At 41.6% G+C, this 25,734-nt stretch overlaps 1 protein-coding gene across 1 annotated transcript in view; it reads left to right on the top strand.

The window, feature by feature from the left end:
- The window catches only part of STON2 (stonin 2), a 139,559-nt gene that overhangs the window by 11,618 nt on the left and 102,207 nt on the right, over positions 1-25,734 (top strand). The window contains exons 2-4 of the mRNA XM_069465191.1: positions 16,964-17,240; positions 19,312-19,595; position 20,200. Of these exons, the coding sequence (XP_069321292.1) occupies positions 17,153-17,240; positions 19,312-19,595; position 20,200 (373 nt within the window). The 5' untranslated portion in view covers positions 16,964-17,152. The remainder of the gene's footprint in view (positions 1-16,963; positions 17,241-19,311; positions 19,596-20,199; positions 20,201-25,734) is intronic.

The raw sequence follows: 25,734 nt of genomic DNA, 5'->3' as shown, positions 1-25,734 counted from the left end.
GATGCTTAATAAATGCTTATTGAATGAATGAAGAAATGAATGAATGGGTGATGTTCTGTGATAATCAGGATTCTAGTAACCTGCAGAAGCTCCATGAATACAAATAACTCAGAGTCCAATGAGACCTATTAGCTCATCTCTTCTATTTTCTGCATGTGTGGGATTGCGTACCAGTGTTGATGCCCACCTAGATTTAAACTTCCTGTATTGGCTACCTCTTCAGCACATCTCAAACCTGCTTAGCCTCATCTGTCTCTGGGCCTCTCTGGTGACCAACTAAATTGGACTAAATCATTCTGCCATGCAAGGCTACCGCTGGGGGTCCTTCCACCACTTTTGAACTCAGATGAAATGCCATACTGAAGGCATTTCATCTGGCTTCCCATCTGCTGCTGAAGGAGCCAGAAGATGCACCCCAAAACGTGGGGAGTTGGGTCACAATGGAGTGAACTCTGACCAAAGGGGAACAAGAAACAGGTGGAGCTGGCAGCTTCATTTCCCCTCCTAGCACCACCCATCCAGTGGAAATCTGAGATGCCATAGTTCCTAACAGGCTCTCTGGAGATCAACAACAATCAAGCAACAAGCTATGTTTCTTGTGAAGCCATGGCCAGCTCAGACCCTCTCCATCTTATATTTTCTTTCCCACCTCACTTCTCCTCTTCTCTCACTCCAGCTTCCCTGGGATTGCTATAAAGCACTGGCATGGAAACTTGGCCTCAGGTGCTGTCTTCTAAGGAATCTAGCCTAAGACACATTCAAACCTGCCACTGTTTCCCTAGACAGACATGGGCCAGTGGAGGTAGAAGAAGAGGGAGGAACACCACGGATCAGGTGGTGTCTAGAGCTTGGATCCAGCAGGGCTTAGCTGGGAATCCAGGTCTTCAGTCATGCATCCTCTGTCCTTCCTTGTCCATGCAGCACCGAGTGGCATTGGCCACCCTCATTTAGGGGACTTGGGCAGATGGGTCCATTGGTAGAAAAAGATGCATCATTTGTGAACTAGTCCTTTTTCAAGCTGGCCATCTGTTCCATGATTTCCTATTTTTAAAAATCCTAATAAAAATCAAATTTATATCACTTTAATGTCAATGATACAGCTGTGAAAATGGATTCTTATGAGGATATATGATATATTCTGGGTTTAAATCCTAGCTTCGGCCAGGGATGGTGGCTCATGCCTGTTATCCCAGCACTTTGGGAGGCCAAGGCAGGAGAATTGCTTGAGGCCAGGAGTTCGAGACCAGCCTGGATAACATAGCAAGACCCTATCTCTACCAAAAAAAAAAAAAAAAAAAAATAGAAAAATTAGGTGGATGTGGTGGTGCATGCCTGTAGTCCAGCTACTCCAGAAGCTGAGGGCAGGAGGATCACTTGAGCCCAGGAGTTTATGGTTACAGTGAGCTATGATGACACCACTGCACTCTAGCCTGGGTGACAGAGCAAGACTATATCTAAATAAATCCTATTGCCGCCACTTAGTACTTGTGTGACCTTGAAAGTTAGCCAAACCAAGCCTTAGTTTCCTCATCTGGAAAATAGACATACATTACTAGTAGCAGCTTATGTCATGAATCTGTTGTAAAGATTCTATAAGAAAATGCACATGGAGCCCTCAACACAGTACCTATAGAGGAAACAGTCAAAAGACATTAGCTATAATTGTTAATATTCTCTCTTTAAAGTACAATTTGAGAATGACAGAGTATTAATGTCTGAATAGAAAACAAATTTAAGGTAAAATTTGTTTTAAATTTGTAGTGTTTAGAAAGGTTTTACTGAAATTTCAAGAGATATTTTCTTGGTCTGGCAATTTTTTCTAGGGAATGAAAACCTCAGGCCCAGTTTTAATTTTGCTAAAGCAGGTGGGAAGACATGATAAAAAGCTTCCATGAAAGTAGTGTTCATCTGTTGGTATTTTATTTTATCGGAAATGGGTGAGAACCACATATAGTTTGAGACTATTACACTTAATATATATTTCCCATCTTCCAAGTATTTTTAAGGTCTTTGCAAATAAATTTATAGCAATCCCAAATTAGCAAATTTGTGAAGACAAAAGCAGAATGGTTTTGCCATTTTTCTGTGGTCATTCAGAGAAGTTGTGGTAGAGAAGATCCCAGAAAAGAGCCTCTTGCCCCTCACCTGAGGTGAGTTGCAGTTTGTGCCGGGTCAATGGAAAAGTGCTTCCTGCATGGCCGCACATAATCAGGATGAACGACGTGTACGCTGGTCATTTTTTGCCTTCTTTTACAAAGCTGTATTAAGAGTCATTAAACTTTAAACTGTAATCATGGTTTATTATTAACTTCTTGCAATCGAGTTTCCAGTTCATGTGTTCTACTTTATTCCACAAATGCTTGTTGCTTTTTTTCTATGTAACTGGCACTAAGCATTGGAAATGCTGGGAGGAAGGGCATAGTCCATCCTTTAAGGAGGAAATATTCCAGCAAGCTTTCTTGAGAGTCACCAGTGACCATCCAAGCCCCGTTATGTCTCTACAGCATTTGACACTAGAGAGACTTCCTTTTTTTTTTTTGCATCTTGCCATCCTGCTTTGTCACCTGGGCTAGAGTGCAGTGGATCATCATAGCCCACTGCAATCTCATTACTACAAAAGAAGGAAGGGTGGGGAAATAGTTTTTCTCTCCATCATCTGCCTGTGTTTTTCTAGACAAATCTACATTGAGCCACCTTGATTTAGAGCCACCCACCAAGCTTGAGATTTGTGGCCCAGAGCTCTATTTTCCTCTAATCCTTGTTATTCTTGGTATAGAGAGTGTTAGCAGGAGCTTCTAAAATGACGATTTCGTGTTCCTACATATACCTGTATTGATAAATTAGGATAATCCCAGGTTCTCATGTCACAACTGGACTTCCCTAGATACAGTTTCTATCTGGCCCAAAAGGGTTGATGATAGCTCTGGTCACACTGCTGCCCCCTGTTGACTGGAATGGCCCAGGTCATTTGGCCACACCAGGAGTGGGACACCTTGACTGACAGCTATAGCAGCAGAGTCTGGTGTTCAGGGACCTCTGGAGCACCATCCATGCAGGTGGCCACCTCCTGCTGCACAGGCTGTGTAGTGCGCACTCCATGGCCACTGCTCACACAGATGGACTCGTGAATGGGGCCCTGAGGTTGTCCTATGTGGTGGTCCTGCCTCTGGTACCTTCTCTCACCACTCATGTCCTGGCCAACCAATGCCTCACATTGAGCTGACCAGGCCATTTCCTGTCTCAGGGTGAAGCGGACACCACTACTTCCTTTTCTTCCCCAAATTTCTAAGGTCTCCCCCTTCCTTGCACTTTTACTTCCTGAATGCCATCACCACAGGAATGAAATCAGCAAATTCTTTCCCTCTCTCTTGACCAGGCTAATTCCTGCTCATTCTTTCTTGGTAGAAATAACAATGGTAATAGATAACATTGACTGAACACTTATTATTCACTTAAAGTTTTACATGCCACATCTTTATTCATCCTACAGGAATCTCTGAGGTGGATACTATTAGATGAAACCTAGGCTTAGAGAGTTTCAGAAATATTCCCATGATTACAGTTAGCAACAGGGGGGACTCAGCTGGCCTTCCTGAGGAGCTTGTGCTCTGAATCAGTAAGATGTGCATCCTCCTAGGACTCGGGTGAGGTATAGCCTCTTCCAGGAAGCCTCCCTGGGTTCCCCATGCCCCACCCCTGCAACCTTTGATCATGCCCCATAGTAACCTGCACTGTTATTCAAGTTCAGTCCTCTCTGAGGTGGTGGAGAGAGACCTATGTTCCTTGCTTTTTCTGAGGTTCCCAGTATATTAAAAACTGAAGAAGTTCCAAGATGGGATTAGAAAAATATTTTGATCTTTTTTTTGTATATTTCCATTTGACCAAATTAAAACCTTTAATGTATGTTTACACACATAGAAACCCACAATGTAATATAATTTTACTACACACAAGGTAACTATAGGAGTTACAACCCTCTCTGCAGAGTGGTCTGGTATTGGGACTTGAATTTAAAGTTGTAGGAGGCACATCTTCTTTCAATCCTTTCAGTGTAATAGTTTAATTTGATTTTTAAAATTGTGTTATTAATAAAATACACATAAACTTTACCATCTTAACCATTTTTAAGAGTATAGTTCAATGGCATTAAATACTTTCACAGTATTGTACATCCATTTCCAGAACTCTTTTTATCTTTTTTTTTTTTTTTTGCGACAGAGTCTCGCTCTCTTGCCTGGGGTAGAGTGCCATGGGGTCAGCCTTGCTCACAGCAACCTCAAACTCCTGGGCTCAAGCAATCTTCCTGCCTCAGCCTCCCGAGTAGCTGGGACTATAGGCATGCGCCACCATGCCCGGCTAATTTTTTTCTATATATATTTTTAGCTGTCCAGATAATTGCTTTCTATTTTTAGTAGAGTAAGGGTCTCGCTCTTGCTCAGGCTGGTCTCGAATTCCTGAGCTCAAGCAATCCTCCTGCCTCGGCCTCCCAGAGTGCTAGGATTACAGCCGTGAGCCACCATGCCCGGCCCAGAAGTCTTTTTATCTTGCAAAAAGTTTCAACTTTACTTATTAAACACTAACTCCCAATTCCTTCCTCCCCCGGCCCCCTGGCAGCCACCTTTCTACTTTCTATCTCTGTTCGTTTGACTACTCTGGGTACTTCTTAGAGGTGAAATCACATAGTATTTATCTTTTTGTAACTGGCTTATTTCACTTAGTATCCTCAAGGCTCATTCACATTGTAACATGTATCAGAATTTCCTTCCTTTTTGAGACTGAATGATCGTCGGTTGCATGTATAAACTACATTTTGCTTGTCCATTCATCCATCGGTGGACACTTGGGTTGTTTCAGGCCACCTACTATCCCAGGGGCCTCCTAGTGGTTTTCTTCACTTCCAATCTTTCCCCTTCCAGTCTCTTCTCCACCCAGCTCTGAAAAGGCAAATCAAATTTTGTTGCTTCTCTTTAGAATCCTTTAGTGACTTCTCCTTGAGCTTAGAATAAAATCTAAACATCTTCATCTGACTCATAAGACCAAGTATTTCTGAAGCTAATTACCTTTACAACCTTATCTCCTTCTTGACCTTCTTGCCTATTCTATGCTCACTCAAGTTTTTTCTTGATTGTTTATTTTTTTCCATCCCAGACTGTTTGTCTTTGGTTCCCTCTACCTCAAATACTCTTTATTTTTCATCCTATCTAGTTGGTTTCTTCTCAACCTTAGAGTACTTCTTAAGTGTCACCTCTTCAGAGAGATCTTCTCCTATCACCCTCTGTATAAGATTCCTTGTTATTCCCTTAATTCTTTATTTATTTGTAGGTCTTTTATTTGTTTATAGTTGACTTGTTTCATGCTTCTTTTCCCCTCTTGGATGTAAACCCTTGAAGGCAGGGTCCATATCTATCTCATTTACTTTTGTATCCTGAACGTCTATCAGGTGTTTAATAGCCATTTGTTGAATGAATTAATAAATATCCTATTTAAGAAAAGAGTGTGAGAGAAGATTCCACTATCTATTCTACTTTTTTTTTCCTTCCTTTTTGCTCACTCTCCTCTTATCCCACCTCCAATACATTCCAAAGTGTTAACATCTTTCACTGTTAGGGAGAATCATTGGCAAGATATGGTCACTCCTGCTCCAGAAAACTGGTTGAAATATTCGTTGGCTTCCTGACATTCAAAGGGACAGTACCCAAAATTATTCCTTAACTTTGTGCACTAAAAATGAACACCCTCCCAGCCTTGCCCCATGTTGCTGAAAAGGCAGGCTAATGTTGCAGTGACCTAAATAAGCAAGGCAGACAAAGAAACCTTCTGGAGGGAACACTCTCCAGAACGTGTAGCATGTTCCAGAACACTACATGGATAATTTTGTGTTTTCTGCCGTTATGCAATATCTTTGATTTATTCCCTCCTGTGGATAGTGGTTGATTTTAGTTGAAGTTCAGTCCTTTATCCATGCTGGGAAATTACTTAAAGAAAGGTATGTCCAGACCCTCAAGATTTGGGGCTCTAGATTAAATTCTCCTCCCATTTTTTTATTTATGCTCTTAAAACCTTTTCTTTCACTGTCTAATTGACCATCAGAGATTTTCTTGACTTATGGATTAGTTTTCTCTTGCTGCATAACAAATTATCACAACATGGGTGTTGGAAACACACCTATTTATTACCTCACAGTTTGTTAGGTCAGAAGTCTGGCACAGCCTGGGTGGGTTTTCTGGTCGGAGTACCACAGGCAGAAATCAAGGGTTAGGCAGAAATCAAGGGTTAGCCAGTGGTTGTAGGATTTAGGTTAGGCTCACCAGGATAATCTCCCTATCTCAAGGTCAATTGAGCAGTAACCTTAATTGCATCTGTAAAATTTGTTTTGCCCTCAGGAGTTAATACCTGGGTGCAGAGTTCTTGGGGTCATCTTAGAATTCTGCCCACCACATTTATCGCTACTGTTTTTTCAGTTCATCTGCATGCATCAGAAAATCTAATTATAATAGGTTAAACAAAAATATAATTCTTTCACATAACAACAGAAATGAATGCTTGTCGACACTAATTCAGTGGCTCTATGACATCAGGGTCAATGACTGTGATTCCCTTTGCCTGTCCTTGATGTGCCCATTGTAACTACAGCTCTCATGACCATATTCAAGATAGGAAAAAGGAAAAAGTGGGAAGGGTTAGGGTACCTGAGCTACATCTCTCTCCTTTGCTGGGAAAGCAAAACAAAAGAATGACAGAAAAACACTTTTCAGATCTATGTATCTCACCTTATCTCCATTTCTAAGTAGCCAGAACATGGTGAAGTGGCCACCCCTTAGGTGAAGGCTGGGAAACCAAGAATAGAAAATGTTGTGATTGGCTTCAATGATTCATGATCCTTCCTCTGATCAGGATGGTGAGAGGAAATGGATGTTGGGGATGCAGCTAAGTCTGTTATACCTAATTTCTGGAAGGCAGAATGTGGGTTAGTGGAAAGCTTTAGGGTGGAAAGCCTGATAGGTGCTCACGGTCCTGATGGAGAAAGATTTCTTATGCAGAGATTAACATATAAAAGTAAAAAAGTTAATTTTATCCTTTAGAAGGACAGAGAGAATGAGAGAGAGAGAGAGAGAGAGAGACAGAAGGGGGTGAGACAGAGAGCAGGGAGATATGGCATGCCATCCCAAAGAAAGAGAAAGGAGATGCCAGCAGCCAGGCTAAATGGCTTGCTGCTTTTATGGGGACAAAGAGAAAGAAAAAAATAGTAATTGTCGTGGGGTAATTAGCAGGTAGCTGCAAGACGTCAGGTTGTCTGTCTTTCTTGTTTCTTCTGTTCCTGGAGACTTGCTTATCTTTGAGACGTTGTCAGGCTAATCACAGGGGATGGGAGTTTGCCCCTGAGATATGGTTTTGGGCAGGAAACTGAGGCCAGGAGTCTACCCCGCTGCTTTCTGCTCTGGAGCTTCTCAGGAACTCCTTGAGGCTATAGAAACAAATTCTATAGGCTGTGAGCTAGTGAACTTAAAGAGAAAGATTTACATTTCCTTTCTGTCTTTTGGCTCTTTTTAGACATTTGTGAAACAGAGTCCCAACAGGTTGCCTGTCAGCAGAGAGAGAGCTCGTGTAAGATTGGTCTTTAGCTATTATTAGAAAATTATGAGATTAGATATTTTCCTATTATTTCAGCAAGGCCGTCCTTACAGAAAGAGTACAGAATTTAGAGTCAGGAAATTTGTAATCCTCTCCCAACTCTGTTATAGTTAGCTGTGTGACCTTGAACTAGTAACACAGCCTCTCTGAGCCAGTTACTTTATCAAGTGAGAGAAATATCTGCTTTACTTATTTAAGGGTTATTGTAAAAATGAATCAAAATAATCTATGAAGTTCTTTGAATTCTGGAACTATATACTAATTGTAACTTTTGGTAACTGTTTGGTATAAAAATAAGGCTGTATTTAATTGATTTTAAGAAATATATGTATATAAAGATACATTTTTAAAAAATATTTTATCTTCTGTGAAATTAGATGCACTTTACAATGTATTGCATCTTAGCTCAATGAAATATAGTAGTAATATTTTGTTAAGCTTCTTGGAAAGCCCAGGAAATATGGCCACCGCTAGGACCAAGAAGACTCCTGTAGGCGCCTGTGGAACTGATAGTCTCATGTTGGAACGTCCAAAGTGATAGACCCATGGCTCTAAAATATAGATGAGAAGAAATTATTCACATCAACTCCCTACCTTCAAACAAGCAAAATATTAGTATCCTTGTTCCAAAAATGTGAAACTAAGTTAAGCCAAAATGAATTTACCAATATGGAGTCAGCTAATATGTTCTAAGAGTTTAAGGGACTGGAAAATATTTTCCAAACTTTAAAGCTTGACCTCCTATTGGGGCCAATCATTGATTTGACAGGCTGCTCAGGTGCCTGGGGATGTCATTCAAGGGCGCTGCCTCAGGAATGCACCAAAGATCAGAGGCAATACCTAACCTGTTTTTTAAGCCAAGTTTTTTAGATCCTTGACTCTGAATGTGGGGCCATGGAACTGTTAGCACAACCATAAGGATTGTTTATTTTGGAGAAAAATCATGCAATAGAATATTTTGTAATTATAACGTTGGGATATACATTACATATATACATATGTATATACGTATACACACACACAAGTAATACGACTTTAGAGCAGGGAAGACACCTACGGATAGGGGATTATGGTGGATGGTGTGTGTGATTGTAAGACAAAAAGAGGGCAGTTCATTTATGGAGAGTCATGGATAGATGCTGACTGTAGTTGAAATATGGTATATGTTCCTTTTGGAATTCTTTCTCATATGTGTTTGATTTGAGGCCGAGGTGTTCATGCTATTCCCCAATTTCCAAGGGAAGAAGAGTGATCAGTCTCCTTTTGTTTTTAAAAACTGAAATATTTAAATAAAAGAATGAAAGGGAAAATAAAGATTGAAATAAGAAGAGCAAACAACCAGGGTCACTAAAGTCATTTTCTCTTTTAGGAGCAGCATCAAGGTACCTATTAATTGAAATATGTTTGTGTATGTGTGTTCTTCAGTGAACTCTGTTCCGATTCTGTTAGTGAGCACTCTGTTCTCTCATAAGGGAAAAGAATGCGGAAGAAGGAAAGGGAAGAGAAACGGTGATCCAGGGCCTTAATCTGATTTAGGTCTTTCTGGGTGATGAGGCCTTCCAGGCTTCTGTTTATTCTAGGAACTTATGAAGTAAGCTTCATGGTTACTTCAACTTCCTGATTTAACTTTTGTGGTTCCTGTATCCCATTATGACGAAATCTCAGAGTATAAGACCATACTTGATATTATTTTGTATCATTGTACTGTGTACAATTCTCAGTGCATAGTAGATGTTCAGTAAGTTAGTAGAATGTCGTGCTTTAGAAGAAAGCTCCAAGGAAATACATAGAATCCATGCAGTCATACTTTTCCCATTCTTCCTTCTTCCTGTTGTGGGTTTGGTTTTGTTTGGTTTTGTTTTTGACCTTTAGATGCTTGTTCTTGTTTAGGAAAAAAACTAAGGCCTCACTTGGGGTTTGGAATTGGCACTGGGATCTAGCTTAAGATGTTTCTGCATAAACCCCAAGCAGATGGTTGGATAGTGTTTGCCAGTAGCCTCAGACCCGACAAGTGGATATGGAGATTTTCAAAGAAGCTGCCTTCTTTGAAAGATTTTCAAAGAAACGGGTATAAGGGGAAGATGGGCAAAGATTTTAAAAACCTCTTTTGGATCACTAACCAGGCAAGAATAATGTCTTTGTATTATGTAGCATAGCTAACCTAACAAAATAAAACATTGTCCCAGCTCTGGAGGGACAAAATTGATCCATATTAGCTGGATGAAACCCTCCTTTCATTCTCATGATTTACACAATTTCTATAAATCTTCTAATTCGTTTCCAGGATATTAATATAAAACAAACTTTATTTAGATTGTCTTGTGAACTAAAATAAAAGCTTAAGGCTCCCCCACCCCCCACCCCACTGGCTGACTGAATGGACCCCCTCTTGGCCAAGGGGTAGATACCCTAAAACTGAGTTGCTGGTCATAAGAAGGGAGGTCACACATGCCTCATCATGCCCCCGTCCCTTCTAGTAGATATCCTTTGTAACCCATAAACAGGCCTAAGGCTATGTAAGACAAACCTGCTGGTCCTCAATATACTTAAAAAATCACTTGGGTCTGGGTACGTGTTGGGTAGCTTGTCTCTGATTAATAGACTTCTTTATCCTAACTTAAAACATTCCAAGCCTTTAGACAAAGCTTCATTTCTTTAACCAATTACAAATCAAAGAGTCCTTAAACCCATCTATAACCTGTAAGCATACCCCCACCCTTGAGATGTCCCGCCTTTTCAGGCCAAACCAATGTAAGCCTTCCATGTATTGATTTATGACTTTACGTGTAACTCCTATCTCCCTGAAAAGTATAAAACCAAACTGTAACCCAGCCACAGCCAGTCCACTTGCTCAAGGATTCTTGGGTGTGGCTCCAGGCCGTGGTCCTCAAATTTGGCTCAGAATAAACCTCTTTATTTTACAGAGTTTGGCTTCTTTTCCGTTGACAATCTGAACTGGTCTTTTTTTTTTTTCTGTTTTTAAGAGTGAACACAAGTCAGAAAGGAATGTTGCAAGGGAGGACTTCTAATTCTGGCTATAACTGGTAACAAACTGGTCCTTCTGTAGTAAACAACCACAAAACAACAACACATATAAGGCAGCTGTTTTCAGGCCTTGGTTGACAGGCAGCACAAGATTCCTGTGCTGAGGTGAGCCCCACGATCACCTTGGCTCTCTTCCAGGGGAGAGTTTCCTGACTGCAGTGTAGTAAGCTGGAGTCTAAGCCAAGCACAGCAGTCCTGCTGAGCTAGGGAAATAGAGATCAGAGTTTGGGGCAACTGGAGCAGCTGGAATCTGCAGGACAGGGCACCAGAGAGGAGAGAGTTGCGTGGGGATGGGGAGAAAGGAGCAGAAGTATGTCTGGGTGTACCCAGAGAACCCTTGGTCAGGCTGGACTGTACATGTACAGACTGAACCATAAAGGACTTAATGAAGGTGGCTGCTTCAGGATTGAGAATGGGGCAGAGATACTAGAGTCAGGCAGTACTGGGGGACATTGGTGGTCCAGCCTGGCCACTGTGGAAAGACCTCGTTAACATCTTATTAACATCCCAAGCATCCAGCCAAGACACAGAAAGTCTGTGTTTTGGGGGTAAGGACAATGCTGTCAAGCAAGGTCTGTACATTTTTTCCTATAAAGGGGCCAGTTATTATTATTGGTTAATACTAATTTTAGGCCCTGTGAACCATACTGTATGTGTCACAATTACTCAACTTTGCTACTATAGAGGAGAAGCAGCTATAGACAATATGTAAACTGATAGGTGTGGCTGTGTGCCAATATAACTTTATTACAAAAAAAGGCAGACGGCCAGATTTAGGCCACAGCTGTAGTTTGCTCTACTGTGTGCTAAAACAAGTTAATTAACTCATTCTTTCATTCATCTAACCACTTACTCAATAAACATTTACTAAATGCCAGACCCTATTCTAAGAGCTGGGGACAGCACCAAGAAAAAGATTCATTCGCTTTCCTCAGAGAGCTCACAGGCCAGTTAGCATGATAGCTGCATTAGCAAACAGTTTCATTATAATTTGGTAAATGAGTGTGGGTTAAGATACTATCAGCGTAAGAGAAGATTTAGCAGGGGAAGGGACAAATGGGATTAGTGGGAGTTGAGGAAGGGTACTATATATCAGAGTTCTTGGTTTCAAGAAACAGAAAACTGTGGCTGATATAGGCAGGAAAGGAGTCTATTGAAAGGGTCACACCATGGGTCTGGTTAGGATGCTGCACTTGGCATCATCATCACTGAATTGGGATGTGCCTGCCTCTGGGCTTGTATCAAATTTCTATTGTCTACATGCCACTCTGGCATGCATTCAAGGCCCTTGCACCTTTTAGCATTCCCTCAAGATTCTAACACCCATTGACAAAACCTGGATGTTAGGGTTTGTCCATCTAGGAGGGATGGAAAGAGTATTTTTTCCCTCTCAAAAAAGGAAGAGTTTTTGGATATTGACTGGCCAAAAAATAATGAACATGCCTATTATAAAGGTTTCCTGGCAAAAGAATCTGTGTTCTTTATCTTTGGATTCAGTGATTGCCACTAGGCATAAATGCTTGTTGAACCAAACCGAAGATAATGGTTGAGCTCAGTGACTTAGCTGTCACTGTTCCAACCCCTCCTTTTTCAGTGCACTCCCACCCTCTTCAGATAAACAGAATGAAACTCACTGTTGGCTAGACCTGCTGTTCCTTCTCCCCCTTCCTAAGTGCTTTTGCCCTGCAGCTCTTTTGCTAAGAGTCCTCCTTTCCAGCGCAAGCTGTAGCTCAAGACCACTCACTTCAGCTCAAGACCACTCACTTCCGTAGTAAGTCCTTTACTTGCCTACTTTGTGGTTTTGATGGGTAACCCGTCAGAATAGGTTAGAGGACAGAAGTTATTGTTTCAGATGACTGTCATATCTCCTTGCAGTCAGCTGCTTGAGGGCGGTGGTGCTGTCTTGCTCTTCTTTGCAACCTCAGGCTCTAGGATGGGCCCAGCACAGAGTACTCTGTACATGTTCCCAACAATGCTGGCCCCAGACTTTGTGGAACACACCGGAGGTACTGTTGTGGCTGATAACTTCCACACTAAGCTCCTACTCAGCACAGGGAGGAATGCTAATCTCCCTTAAGCACATTTCTTCTTTTTTTTTCTGAGGCAGTATCTCACTCTGTCACCCAGGCTAGAGTGCAGTGGTGTCATCATAGCTCACAGCAACCTCAAACTCCTGGACTCAAGTGATCCTCCTGGCTCAGCTTCCCAAGTGATGCGCTCCACAACGCCTGGCTAATTTTTCTGTTTTTAGTAGAGATGGGGGTCTTGCTCTTGCTCAGGCTGGTCTCAAACTCCTGAGCTCAAGCAATCCTCCCAACCTCAGCCTCCAGGGTGCCAGGATTACAAGTGCGAGCCACTCTGCCCAAAGCACACTTCTTGAGTCACTCTGCTCTTAAACCTTCAGCAGCTTCTCGTTTCCTCTTGAACTCTTCTCTGTAGCTTTTAAGGTCCATCAGTCCTTTCCCCCTATTTGCCAGCAGACATCTCTGCTCTCGTTAGGCTACCCAGAAATAAGCCTTACTGAGGTCTGATTCTGATTCTCAGTCATCAGGGATATCCTCACGCTTCCCTTCCAGAGGTCCAGTCCTTCTGATCCAAGAAACCTGCCCTGTCCCCATCCTTTACGGTCCCAGCCCTCAAAGATCTTCCCATGGCTAAGCTGTCATACACTTTCAGTGTGTCTTTCAGCAGGCAGCTATTCACTTATGTCCCCAACAGGATTGTGAGCTGCTCAAGGGTTGCTGTGTCAAAGGGTACCTGTTACATTTCCAGACACATAGGGCTCATGAGGGTGTGTTAGAGGATTGACGTAAGGCATACCTACTTCTGTGACCCCCTCTTATCAGCCAGTTGCAATCTCCACCTCTAAATTTTAGTAGTTATGGGCTACTGAGAAAGAAGTGTCTGTCTGGAAAATGGCAACCCAAACAAAGACTTCAGTGAAATTTTGTGTCTCTTGGTCAATCCTGCTGCTGATACTGAGTCACCACTCATTTGTGGTGATTCTAAGCCTCACTTTATGATTCACATTCTAAAAATGGGGTGAGGTTTTTACTGAGAAACGAATTACAGTGTGAACTTAGCCTCACAATTATTAGATTCTTCTGTGGGTTTGCAATTGCTAGCACAGCACTTCTCAAGGTCTAGTGTCTTATGGGTCATTGATGTGGCTGTCCCATGGCAGATACCTAGAACCCATTGGACAGGGCTATGCAATAGCATAGGGGGTTCCCTGCCATAAATTTGTTCTATGAGGCTTTCTTGGGACTACTGATTCTTTGGAACCAGCCCATGTCCGATCTGGGATGGATAAACTAAAGAAGCGTAGGTAGATCTGTGGGGCTCTTCTTCCATTCATGCTTTCTGAGTATCGGTCTTGGTTCCTCAGCCAGAATGTACCTGTATCTGTAGAGAGGAGGTTTCAGAATCTGCCGCTGGACTCTGTAACTGAGCACATGACTCTACTTGGCATCTGGGAGAACTGCTCTAACAATGACAGAAAAGAGAAATCACTAAAACCAGAATGTATACATGACAGAAATGGGGTGGTTTCATGTCATATGCGTTCTAGTCCCAAGACTTCCACTAACAGACTGTGCCATCTTGGGTGAGTCATTTAACACCAGCAGCAGTGACGGCGATGGCTCCCATTTATAGAAGGCTTGGAATGGGCCCTGGCACACAGAAAGCCCTCTGTAAGGTCACCTGCTATTATTATCATTGTCCTTGTTACAGAGCGTTTATTATGCCTGATGCTAAGCATTTGGCATACATTATCTCATTTAATCCTAGAATTATGAAGGGAGTTTTATTATTCTTGCTGTGCAAGGGTGAACTGAGGCTTAGAAGAGATGAAATTATAAGTCTAAGACTGTACAGGACTCAAATCTGGACCATCTAACTCCTGGACCTGTGCTCGCAGTCTCTGTTGTTACACTTGATTTCCTTGTTATGGATGCAGTTTCTCATCTGTAAAACTTGAAAGCTGGACTATTGATCTTTAAAACCCTCTAGTTGTTGGCCAGGTGGAATGGCTCACACTTGTAATCTGAATGCTTTTGAAGGCTGAGGTGGGAAGATCACTTGAAGCCAAGCGTTCAAGGCCAGCCTGTGTAAAACAAATAAATAAATAAAAATAAAATAAATAAATGAAAACCCTCCAGTTTAAAATTTCTAGGTATTTCCCCATTACCTTCACCTTTTCCTTCTCTTCTTCCCCTGTCCCCTCTCCCACCCCACTTATGCATGAATTTTGCTGGGTTCATCATCACGGGATCGGCAGGATGTTTTCCCCATTGAGTTATGACGCTGCATGTGTCAGCACATGGACTTGTATTGTGGCTTTTTTGTTTTATTTGGAGAAGGCAGGAGGGCTGGTTTACGTGCTGCTGTTATTGTGAGGGGGGAATCTGACTCTTCAATTTTACTGTCTTATCTTGGCCTGAAGCCATTACCACACTGAGTGACACTAACACTTGACAGGGCTTGAGAAAGGTGTCATCGGCAGAAGCCCGTGGGAATCAGCTCTTGGTGTTTGTGGGCTCTGCACGGCTCTCTGTTAAGATCTGGTTTAGGAGACTTGCACTCCCCAGGCTGTTTGCACATGTTCAGTCCTGTGATTGGTAAGGATCTTACCAGAGGGACTAAACTTACGGGCTTTCCATCCTATGTACAGCTTGGGTATCCTGGCAGACTTCCACACAGAGAGTTTCCTGGGACATTTCATTATGGTTTCGTTGTAATTGATATTTGTGAAGTCCTTCAGTTGGCTCATAGTCTGTATACACTATAGTCTGCAGCACTTTTTTGTGGCCGTGACCCAAAGGTTAGAGTGTTTTGGCAGCAGGAGACCTGGGCTCAAGGGTTGGATGTATCACTTCCTAGCTTGGTGCATCTAAAACACCTGCTTATTATGGCTTCTTCCTGATTATTTTTTAGGTGGGATCTTATGGAAAAAAAAAAAAGCGTCAGTTTGTTACTGTCCTGAGATTCGTGAATTCTTCCACTTAGAAACCTGGAGGAAGCATTTTAGGAACCTTAGGCCAGGTTCCAAATAAGGGCCAGGAAACACTGCAAGTGCTGGATAAGTCAATTTCTCTCAGCCCAGATTTCTTCATCTATAAAAGAATTATATTTAATAGTACTACCTGCCTTACTCAACTAAAGTGCCTACTGATTCAGATGAAGTGTGGCATGAAAATGTTTCTGAAAATCATAAATTCATATAAACATTAATTGTTTTTAGGAAGTATCATATAGCAAAACTAGTTGTTTTAATCATCAAAAAACAAAAGCCATTAAATCTTTCTACTCTGTTTTTCCTCAGTATAGATAATTTACTGTAGATAATAACCTATAGTAAAATTTCCTCAACTTTTTATTGTGCACCAGTTGGAAGACTATGATTTAAATGGTTCTAGATATTATCTGAATATTGTGTGTATTCAGTTATTAAGAATTGATATTGTTCAGGCAGCATAGTAGCTGTTTTGTGGAAGCACATTCACATTGTATTAATTCAGATTTTATTAATTCATTATTAGATCAAGAGTTAGGTTCAAATTGTAAAAATACATTGATAGCATTAACCAAATTTAAAGTCAATTAACTATTCTAATGTATACATAGAATGTAATTACAGTGTGAGTAAAGGGTAGATCTTTATATAGTAATTCAAATTGGCCTAGATTGAAAATATGTTTCTATCACTGACATTTTTCACTAAAGCAAATATTCCCTATCCTCTTACTCCAAATGAACAAGATGACTCCATTTCTATTTTTCTTGATTGGTAAACCATGCTTGGAGATACCATCTGGAGAGCGTTGGGTTTCTGCCAAAGATTTAAATCAGGCCTGAAAAGAGTTACCTGCCTAAGGCAAGAAACTGCACTGATTTAATAGAAAAGAACATGCTTTTATTTCACCATCTGGTAAGAGAGAGTGAAAGTACTTTGAAAAGTTTTAATATTTGTTTTACAATGATAGTACTATATTATAGATAACAGTATTTCTAAAATATAATAATTGGGAAAAGTAGGGAATCTAATGGCTGAAATTTGTGTAATTATTTACAAGTTTGGTATGAAGGCTTATCCAGAGCTCTTGATGCTAAATGCAGATCTTTCAGTATAAGAGGTGGGGCAAAACAGGAGCATGGAGAGGTAAGGCAAGCTGGAAACCACCTCAGGCCCCCATGGGTAGTGCCGAAAGCCCTAGACCTGTGTGGGTAGGGTATGATGCGATGGTTATCTTTTTAATTTGTTGTTTTTTCTTTTTTTAAACAGATTTCTGCTTGACAGATGAACCAAAAGCCAGAGGGGCTAATCTATGTTCTGAGGATTGTTCTTGGCAAGACCCTTATAACAGACCTTAGACTCAAGTCTGCTGTGCTACCATACCTCCACCTCACCCCAGACATTATTCTGGGGTCCACCTGAGGTCAGCAGCGTGAAGATGACCAGCGCCTTCCTAGCATGACGACTTTGGAACATGTGATTGCCACCCACCAGTCAGAGTGGGTCTCCTTCAATGAAGAGCCACTCTTTGCTGCCCCTTCCGAGGGTAAGGAACGCCTTCGTTTCCTAAAGTGAAGAGACTGGCAAAGAGCCGTGCCTGTTACGGCTTCTACTTGATCATTCTTTGAAGAAGATCTTAACATAGAAAAAAGAGTCAGTTTGTCACTCTCCTGAGATGTGTGAATTCTTCCACTTAGAAGCCTGAGGAGGAAGCATTTTAGGAACCTTAAGTCCCTAAAAAAAAAGGCTCTTTTCTTCCAAGAAACAAAAACTAAATATTAACAAAGTGCTTTACTCTCAGCCTTTTTAAGGTATAGTTGATAAGAGTGACAGGCTCTGGAGCCAGATTGCTTGGGCTCAAATCCTGGATCCAACACACATGAGTGATGTGCTTTTGGGTAGATTATTTAACGCATAATTTCATTATCTGTACAATGGGGATAATTATAGTACCTATCTCATAGGTGTTGTGAGGATTAAGTGAATTATTGGCACACAGAAAGTGCTTAGAACAGTGCCTGGCATGTGGAAAAAGCTCAGTATTGTCATACTCGATCATAATAAAGATGACTTCCAGGGAACTGATGCTCAGGGATGAAGGTCAAGGTAGCGTCTGGGAGGTGTTTGCAGAACCGTATCAGTTGGTTCTGTTCTGCAGCTGCCAGTGTCAACTGAAATCATCCCACCTTCATTTATAACACCTGGAAAGTATGAGTCTCCAGGTGTGCTGTCCAGTGTGGTAGCCATGTGGCTACTGAGCACCCAAACTGTGGCGAGTCTGAACTGAGATATGCTGTGTGACATACCTATAGTCAACCTAGTTTTTAAAAAATTTAAATATCTCATTAACAGTTTTTATATTGATTACAGATTGAGTTGTTGAAATATGTATTTTTTTTTTTTTTTTTTGAGACAGAGTCTCATTTTGTTGCCCAGGCTAGAGTGCTGTGGCGTCAGCCTAGCTCACAGCAACCTCAAACTCCCAGGCTCAAGCAATCCTTCCACCTCAGCCTCCCGAGTAGGTGGGACTACAGGCATGCGCCACCATGCCTGGCTAATTTTTTCTATATATTTTTAGTTGTCCAGATAATCTCTTTCTATTTTTAGTAGAGACGGGGTCTCGCTCTTGCTCAGGCTGGTCTCAAACTCCTGAACTCGAATGATCCTCCCGCCTCGGCCTCCCAGAGTGCTAGGATTACAGGCGTGAGCCACCGCACCCGGCCTGAAATATGTATTATTAAAAACAGTTTCTCCTGTTTATTTTTACTTTCTTTAATGTGGCTACTAGAAAATTTAAAATTATGTATGTGGCTCACTTTTTATTTTTCTTGGACAGTGAGAATCTAGGTATTTTGATTACAAGGTGGTGAACCAGTTTGGCTAGTGAGGGGAAAAAGGATTCTCATATTAATTCTTTGATTTTTAAGACATTTTCATACAGTAAAATTGACTTCCTTTGGTGTACAGTTGATGAATTTTAGCACACGTATAGATTTGTTCATCCACCACCATAATCAGTATATAGTTTTTTTTATTTCCAAAATAATTTTTTGAAGGCTATTAAATGTTCTAAGACAAATGCATTGAATACAATGCTACAAGAAGAGCCTCTATGTTCATTCAACTGGTCGTTAGTGTAGGGCGTGCACCCAGTGGTCTGTGAATGCATGTAGCTTGGACTACACAGAGTTTGAAATTTGAGTTTGCATGTCTTCAGACAGAAGCTGTCCTATTTAGCCACGGTCTCCACCAGTCTCTATTGCCTTTCAGTTGTCTCGCTCAACTCAGGTATACTTCATACTTGACCTCTGTAGGCTTTTTTATTTGTGACCCCCACGCGCTGGAGCAGCCACTGGGATTAGAATAGTGAAGAAGGCTCCTAGCCTCAGTCTGCCTGGACACCAACTGGAGACATGCTGAGGTTGTAGCTTTTACACATGATTAGAGAAGCAATCCTGTAGCGTAGAGTCAGATGGGTGTGGCTGTTTCTTCCCCCCCACCCACTGTAATGGTGAGTCCTGTGGTCACCCCTTGCCCATCCTTAGATTTTGCCTCCATGAGACAGTTTTGAGGAGTGGCCTTCCTCACATGATGGTGGTGTCTGGTATCTGTTCCAGGGGGGACTGAAGAGCACCTCCCAGGATTGTCATCTTCCTCAGACCAGTCTGAGAACTCCTCTGGGGAGAACCACGTGGTGGATGGAGGCTCTCAGGACCTTTCCCACTCGGAGCAGGATGACTCCTCTGAAAAGATGGGCCTCATCTCTGAAGCAGCCTCCCCACCTGGGAGCCCCGAGCAGCCCCCACCTGACCTGGCCTCGGCCATCAGCAACTGGGTTCAGTTTGAAGATGACACTCCCTGGGCCAGCACGTCACCACCTCATAAAGAAACAGGTGAGACAGTTGGGAGGCCAGGAAGGTTCAGGCTTGGGCACATGCTCAGCAGGGACGCTTTTCCATGGGAGGTCTGTAGGGCTGCCAGGATTCCATTCTACCTGCTTCAGAGCCCTGAAGCACCGGCCCCATAGGAGATAGCAGACTGAGATCTCATCTGGTTTAATTCTAAAACTAGTTTTTATTGACATAAACTTACAAAAAAATTGATGTGTTCTGGGACACATTTCCAACCTTTTCCTCTTGTCCCTGGCTATTGACTTGTCTCTGAAAGAATGCATATATATTTATCTATTAGGGATTAGGAATTATATTTACTCAGCACCTAAATTGTAAGCTTCTTACACATAGAAATGAATGTCTTTCAAGGTGTGGCTCAGACTATTTCTAATAGTCATCAGTGAGACTTGTTAAACATGGATATTCTCATGCTTCAGGCCTCTTGCATCCAAATCTTCAGGGGTGGGGGTGGTTGTTAATAGTACTTCTCTTATTTTGTGTCATTTCACTGTCTAGAAGTTGCACTGGGGAGCTTAGTGAAGCCATAGGAGTTGTTAGTCCCCACCCTGGTGACCTGGCTACTTGTTTTGTTGTGCACTGAAGCATACCAAGGGTGATCAGTGATCAAAGGTAACCTTTGGGACTATTAATTTTCTATTTGCTGCTGTAACAAATTACCACATTTAGTGGCTTAAACAGCATGAGTTTATCATATTACTATTCTGTATTTCAGGAGTCCATTATGGGTGTCATTAGGCTGTAGGGGAGAGTGTTTCCTGCCCTTTTCTAGCTTCCAGAGATCACCCACATTCCTTGGCACCTAGCCCCTTCCTCTGTCTCCAGAGCCAGGAATATTGTGTTTTTTTCTACCTTTCTTCTCTCTGTGCCTTTTTTCTGAAGTCCCATCTTTTCTGACTTCTTCTGCCTACATCTTTTATTAAGGACTTTTGTGGTCCTTACATTGGGCCTACCAGGATAATTTTCCCTTCTAAAGATCCTTAACATAATCACACCTGCAAAGTCCCTTTTGTAAGGTAATATATTCACAGGTTCTGGGGATTGAGATGTGGATATTGTTGGGGGCAGGGGCGTTATTCTGTCTACCTCAGAGACCTACTAGCCAAAAGCAGGATTGTTTGTTTTTCTGTTGGTGGGTTAAATGTTATGCTAGTTTTACTTTTCAAAAACAATTTCTTTGTTTTCAAACATGTTTTCAACACCAGTGAAAATTATTTTAAGAAAATTTAAAACATAATTCTTTCATATAACAAATGTTTCCATTTTTACACAATAATTTGCATATTTATGTATGCATTTTCACATTTAAGCGTCAGGTTTCTCTGTGAATTGTTGGTGAGAGAGCCGTGACACTCAAATCGGTGTGGAAGAAGTGACAGGTCCAGACAGGCTTCCCTTACTAAACACCTAACACTGGCAAGACACTGGGCTAAGTGTTTATACATGTGGGAAAAAGTTACTGAACCCTGGGCAGTGAAACAGCATAGAAATGTGTTCCTTATGTTTAATAAGATACATTTGCTGCATACTTACTCTCTCGACTTCTGTGCTGTATGCTTTAATCTCATCACCTCAGGTACTCCTCACAACAGTTATATGAGGAAGATATATTACACGTGGAGGAGACTGAGGCCAACAGGTTTGGGAGTTTGCCCTAGGTTGTATGCTAGGAAGTGGCCAGGGGAGCTTCAGCACCAGGCAGGCTGGCTCCAGGGTCTTGGAGCAGCCTAGGCATGAGCTGTGCTATTTGCCTCATTCTTCCTGCTGCTGTTGCTGCTCTGGTATCCTCTGCTCCCTCCTTACAGGGGAGGCAGGGAGGCAAGGGACGGAAGGTAAGGGATGGGTGCGGTGGTGTTTCTCCACTCAGTTGTCCTGAAATAGCCATGCCTTCGGGGCACTGATTATATTCCTGTCATTCAGATTCTTTCACATCTTATTCATACCTTACCTTTATCCTCAAAGATTTCCTGATTGCTCAAAACTATTTTTATGACAGATGGGTCAATTTGCTTCAACTCTTCACTTGTTTTTGCAAAATTAATTTCGAGGTTAGTCGTCATCATGTTGCCCCCCTCTGACTGAGGATCTTATCTTGTTATTGACAATGCTTTTGATATGTTCTTAAAGCTTTATTCTTTAAGGTAGCAGTGTGATCTCTAGACCCCTGGGGCTTCCCAAGACTCCTTCAAGGGGTCTTTGGGGTTAAAACTATTTTCATAATAATTCTAAAATGTTATTTGCCTCATTCACTGCATTGACATTTACGTTGATATACAAAAGCAATGGCAGGTAAAATTTCTAGATATTATTTCCTCATAATAAAAAAATGTCAATTTCACTTAATGTCCTTGATGAGGCAGTAAAACTTACCAATTTTAGAAATCTTGATTCTTGAGTATGTCTTTTTTTTGTTGTTGTTGTTGAGACAGAGTCTCACTTTGTTGCCCAGGCTAGAGTGAGTGCCGTGGCGTCAGCTTAGCTCACAGCAACCTCAGACTCCTCGGCTTAAGCGATCCTACTGCCTCAGCCTCCCGAGTAGCTGGGACTACAGGCATGCGCCACTATGCCCGGCTAATTTTTTCTATATAGATTTTTAGTTGTCCATATAATGTCTTTCTATTTTTTTAGTAGAGACGGGGTCTCGCTCTTGCTCAGGCTGGCCTCGAACTCCTGACCTCAAGCGATCCACCCGCCTCGGCCTCCCAGAGTGCTAGGATTACAGGCGTGAGCCACCGCGCCCGGCCTTGAGTATGTCTTTTTAATATCCTCTGTGATGGATTGGGAAATATGCAAAAAGCACTTCCGCTCATACCAAATTATAATATGTTTATCTTGAAAAATGATGATCTTGAAAAAAACTGAGTTTAAATTTTTAAAAGAATTAAAAATCAAAATTATTTAAAAATTATTTTTAAAAATCAAATAATGCACAAAATGTTTGATGAACAAAATGTCAGTATTTAAGGACAAGATCCAACTAACACTTTCATGACTCTACCACACTTGCCCTCCACCCCAGTCCTGGCACTGGTTTCAGTAAAACTTTATTTACAAAAGTAGGTAGTCAACCTGTGGGCCATAGTTTGTTGCTTTGCTTTTGATTTGGTATTTAAAATATTGCATTAAGCCAGGCTGAGTGGCTCAAGCCTATAATCCCAGCTACTTAGGAAGCTGATACAGGAGGCCGAGATGGGAAGATCACTTTAGGACAGATTTGAGACCAGCCTGGGCAACCTGGTGTGAGACCTTGTCTCTTTTTAAAAAAAAAATAAAAATTGCATTAAAATGTTGTTTTGATTACTGAGTTTTTTGACACCCCCTTAAATTTTATAGCCAAGGCAAGTGTACTTGCCTTCGTCTAATACCAGCCCTGCATTGTTCTAAGAATATGAGATTGATTGATTGATTGAGAAAGGGTCTTACTCTGTGTCCCAGGCTGGAGTGCAGTGGCCCAATCATAGCTCACTGCAGCCTCAAACTCCTGGGTTCAAAAGATCCTCCTGCCTTGGCCTCCCAAGATTTGTTGATATTATTAGAAAATAAATCAAGAACAACAACTTTCAAATGTATGAAAGCATGATTTTGGCTTGAAAACTGTTCAAGTATGAATAATTACATCTGTTTCCTTATATGAAAATTTAACTTAACTCTGGAGATGGAGCTCTTTGTTGTAGGAGAAATGCCTTGTCTGTAGGCAAGAATAAACCATGTGTAGGGCCAGCCTCACCTCAGGCAGTGTTTCTAACCAGAAACCCAGGAAGCATGGAGGACTGCGCAGAGCACTGGGTAAAGAAAATGGTAATAAATCCAAGGGCTCAATTTCAAATCTCCTGCCAGTACCAAACTTGACCCATCAATGAACCTACTGAATAAAAGGCTGCAGGGTACGTTCCCATTACCCATACTAACCACTCCCACATGTGTTAACTCCCTCATGAGTTTCCTCTCACTGACTTTTCACATTTAAGAAGAGTAATTGGCAGAGCTAAGGCCACAGGATAAGCAGGAGAAACTACGCTTTCACCCCCTCACCGTGGATGATGTAGACATTCCCCAAGTTAGACAACTGTTCCATTCTGGAGGCTGTTGGGCAGCTCAGATTTTAATTTAAATCCAAAATGTTTGGATACATGTGCCATGTATGGCAATAATACCACATATGTAACTGAGGCATCATACAGAAATAACACAGATGTGTGCAGTAATTATCCTCACAGCGATAGAGACAGTGTGAGACTTCCGGCAGTCCCTGCTGCCTACTCTGTTCTTTCTTTGATACTAAGCTGAGTAACGGCACCTAAAGACATCAGGTTATTGTCCCTGGAAGCTGTAAATATTATCTTATTTGGAAAAAGGGTTTTGCAGATGTGATTAAGTTAAGAATAAAGAGATAATCCTGGATTATCTGTGTGGGCCCTAAGTGCGATCACATGCATCGTTATAAAAGGGTGGCAAGAGGGAGATTTTGCCCACACAGAGGTGAAGACAATGTGAAGATGAAACAGAGATTTGGAGATGCTGGCCTTGAGGATTTGAGGCCAGCCAAGAAATGCCAGCAGCCACCAGAAGCCGGCAAGGAACAGATTCTCCCCTAAAGCTTCTGGAGGGAGTGTGGTCCTCTGACGTCTTGATTTTGGCACAGTGACTCTGATTTCAGACTCTGGTTTCTAGAGCCATGAAAAAATAAATTACTATTGTTTGAAGCTACCAAGTTTGTGGTAATTTGTTATAGTAGTCACAGAAAAGTGATGTGTTAAGTCTCTAAAATCTTACAATGGAACCCTTTGCATAGGGCTGAGAGTGAGTTAATCTGGGTTAGGGGAGCATCTGTAATAGCGTAGGCTGGTTGTTAAGTGGATGTGTGCGCGCCACTCACTGCTCTTTATCTCCAGACCTCACAGCCCTTTATCATTTATCCATGAGTCACCAAATATTTATTAAGCACTTGCTCTCTGTAGTTCTGCTAGGTGTGGCTATTCGAAGACACATGAATAGTATAGTGCTCAGAATTTAACAGAAATCCATTGAGCTTCTTCCTGGATCCTCTGTAGGAAACCAGAACCAGCCTGTGCTCCTGTGCTTTCCCCATCTGCCTCCAGTTGATTGTTTTCCAGTTTTTATTTCATTTTTTTAAGTTTTCCATTTCATAGTAGTTGAGAATTTGGAACTGGCTCAGAGGAAAGAAAGGAAGAAGTAGATGTTGGGGAAATGCTTGCCTGAGAGGTTCATTTTATAACAGGTGCATCTGTCGTCTCTTCTTGTGAAAGATTAAAGTCAGAATTTAATTAACTTCCCTTGTTAGTTATCATTTACTTCTAGGGCTTCCCCAAAGCTCTTACTCAGCTTTATCCTAGATCCGTGGTATTCACTTAGAGAAAACTTACCGGTAGGTGACCAACTTATGTTATGTGAGTGGCTATCTGGTGCTTTTTAATCTAATCTGACAACATAGAAATGATTTGTTCATCCATTTCTCATTTATCCACTCTAAAAAAATGCTTTTCTTAGTTTATTAATTTCTATCAGTTAGATCCTGGATCTGTTTTGGGCTATAGCATCACCTGTGTGGATCAAGCACAGTCTTTTTTTAAAAAAAAAATTTATTTTTATTTTTTAGAGCAGGGTCTTGCTCTGTTGCCCAGGCTGGAGTACAGTGGCATGATCATAGCTTATTGTAACCTCAAACTCCTGGGCTCAAATGATCCTCCTGCCTCAGCCTTCCAAGAAGCTGGAACTACAGGAGCATGCTGCCATGCCTAGCTATTTTTTAAAATGGGATCTTGCTATATTACCCAGTCTGGTCTTGAACTCCTGGCCTCAAGCAATCCTCTTGCCTCAGCCTCCCAAAGTGCTAGGATAACACATGAATGAAATTGAATCAAGACAAGAGAGATGTTTGACATGCTGCATTTAAACATGCAAATTTGGAATCTTTGATGAAGTGTGGAGGATGTAGGTGTGTCTCTGTGCATGTAGGAGACAAAGTCAGCCAGAAAAAAGATCCGAGGAAACAAATTTTTGGCTTCAGCCATCTTCCTAGTCACATCAGTATCACCAGAGCAAACGGACTCTTCCTTATATATGTTATATATAGCTGCAATTTTTAGTTTCTTCCCATTTTATTCCCCA

Source organism: Eulemur rufifrons, chromosome 2 (assembly GCF_041146395.1).
Source record: "Eulemur rufifrons isolate Redbay chromosome 2, OSU_ERuf_1, whole genome shotgun sequence".
Lineage (NCBI taxonomy): Eukaryota > Metazoa > Chordata > Mammalia > Primates > Lemuridae > Eulemur > Eulemur rufifrons.
The sequence above is the reverse complement of the archived record's forward strand: the minus strand, read 5'-3'. Positions and strand labels throughout refer to the sequence as shown.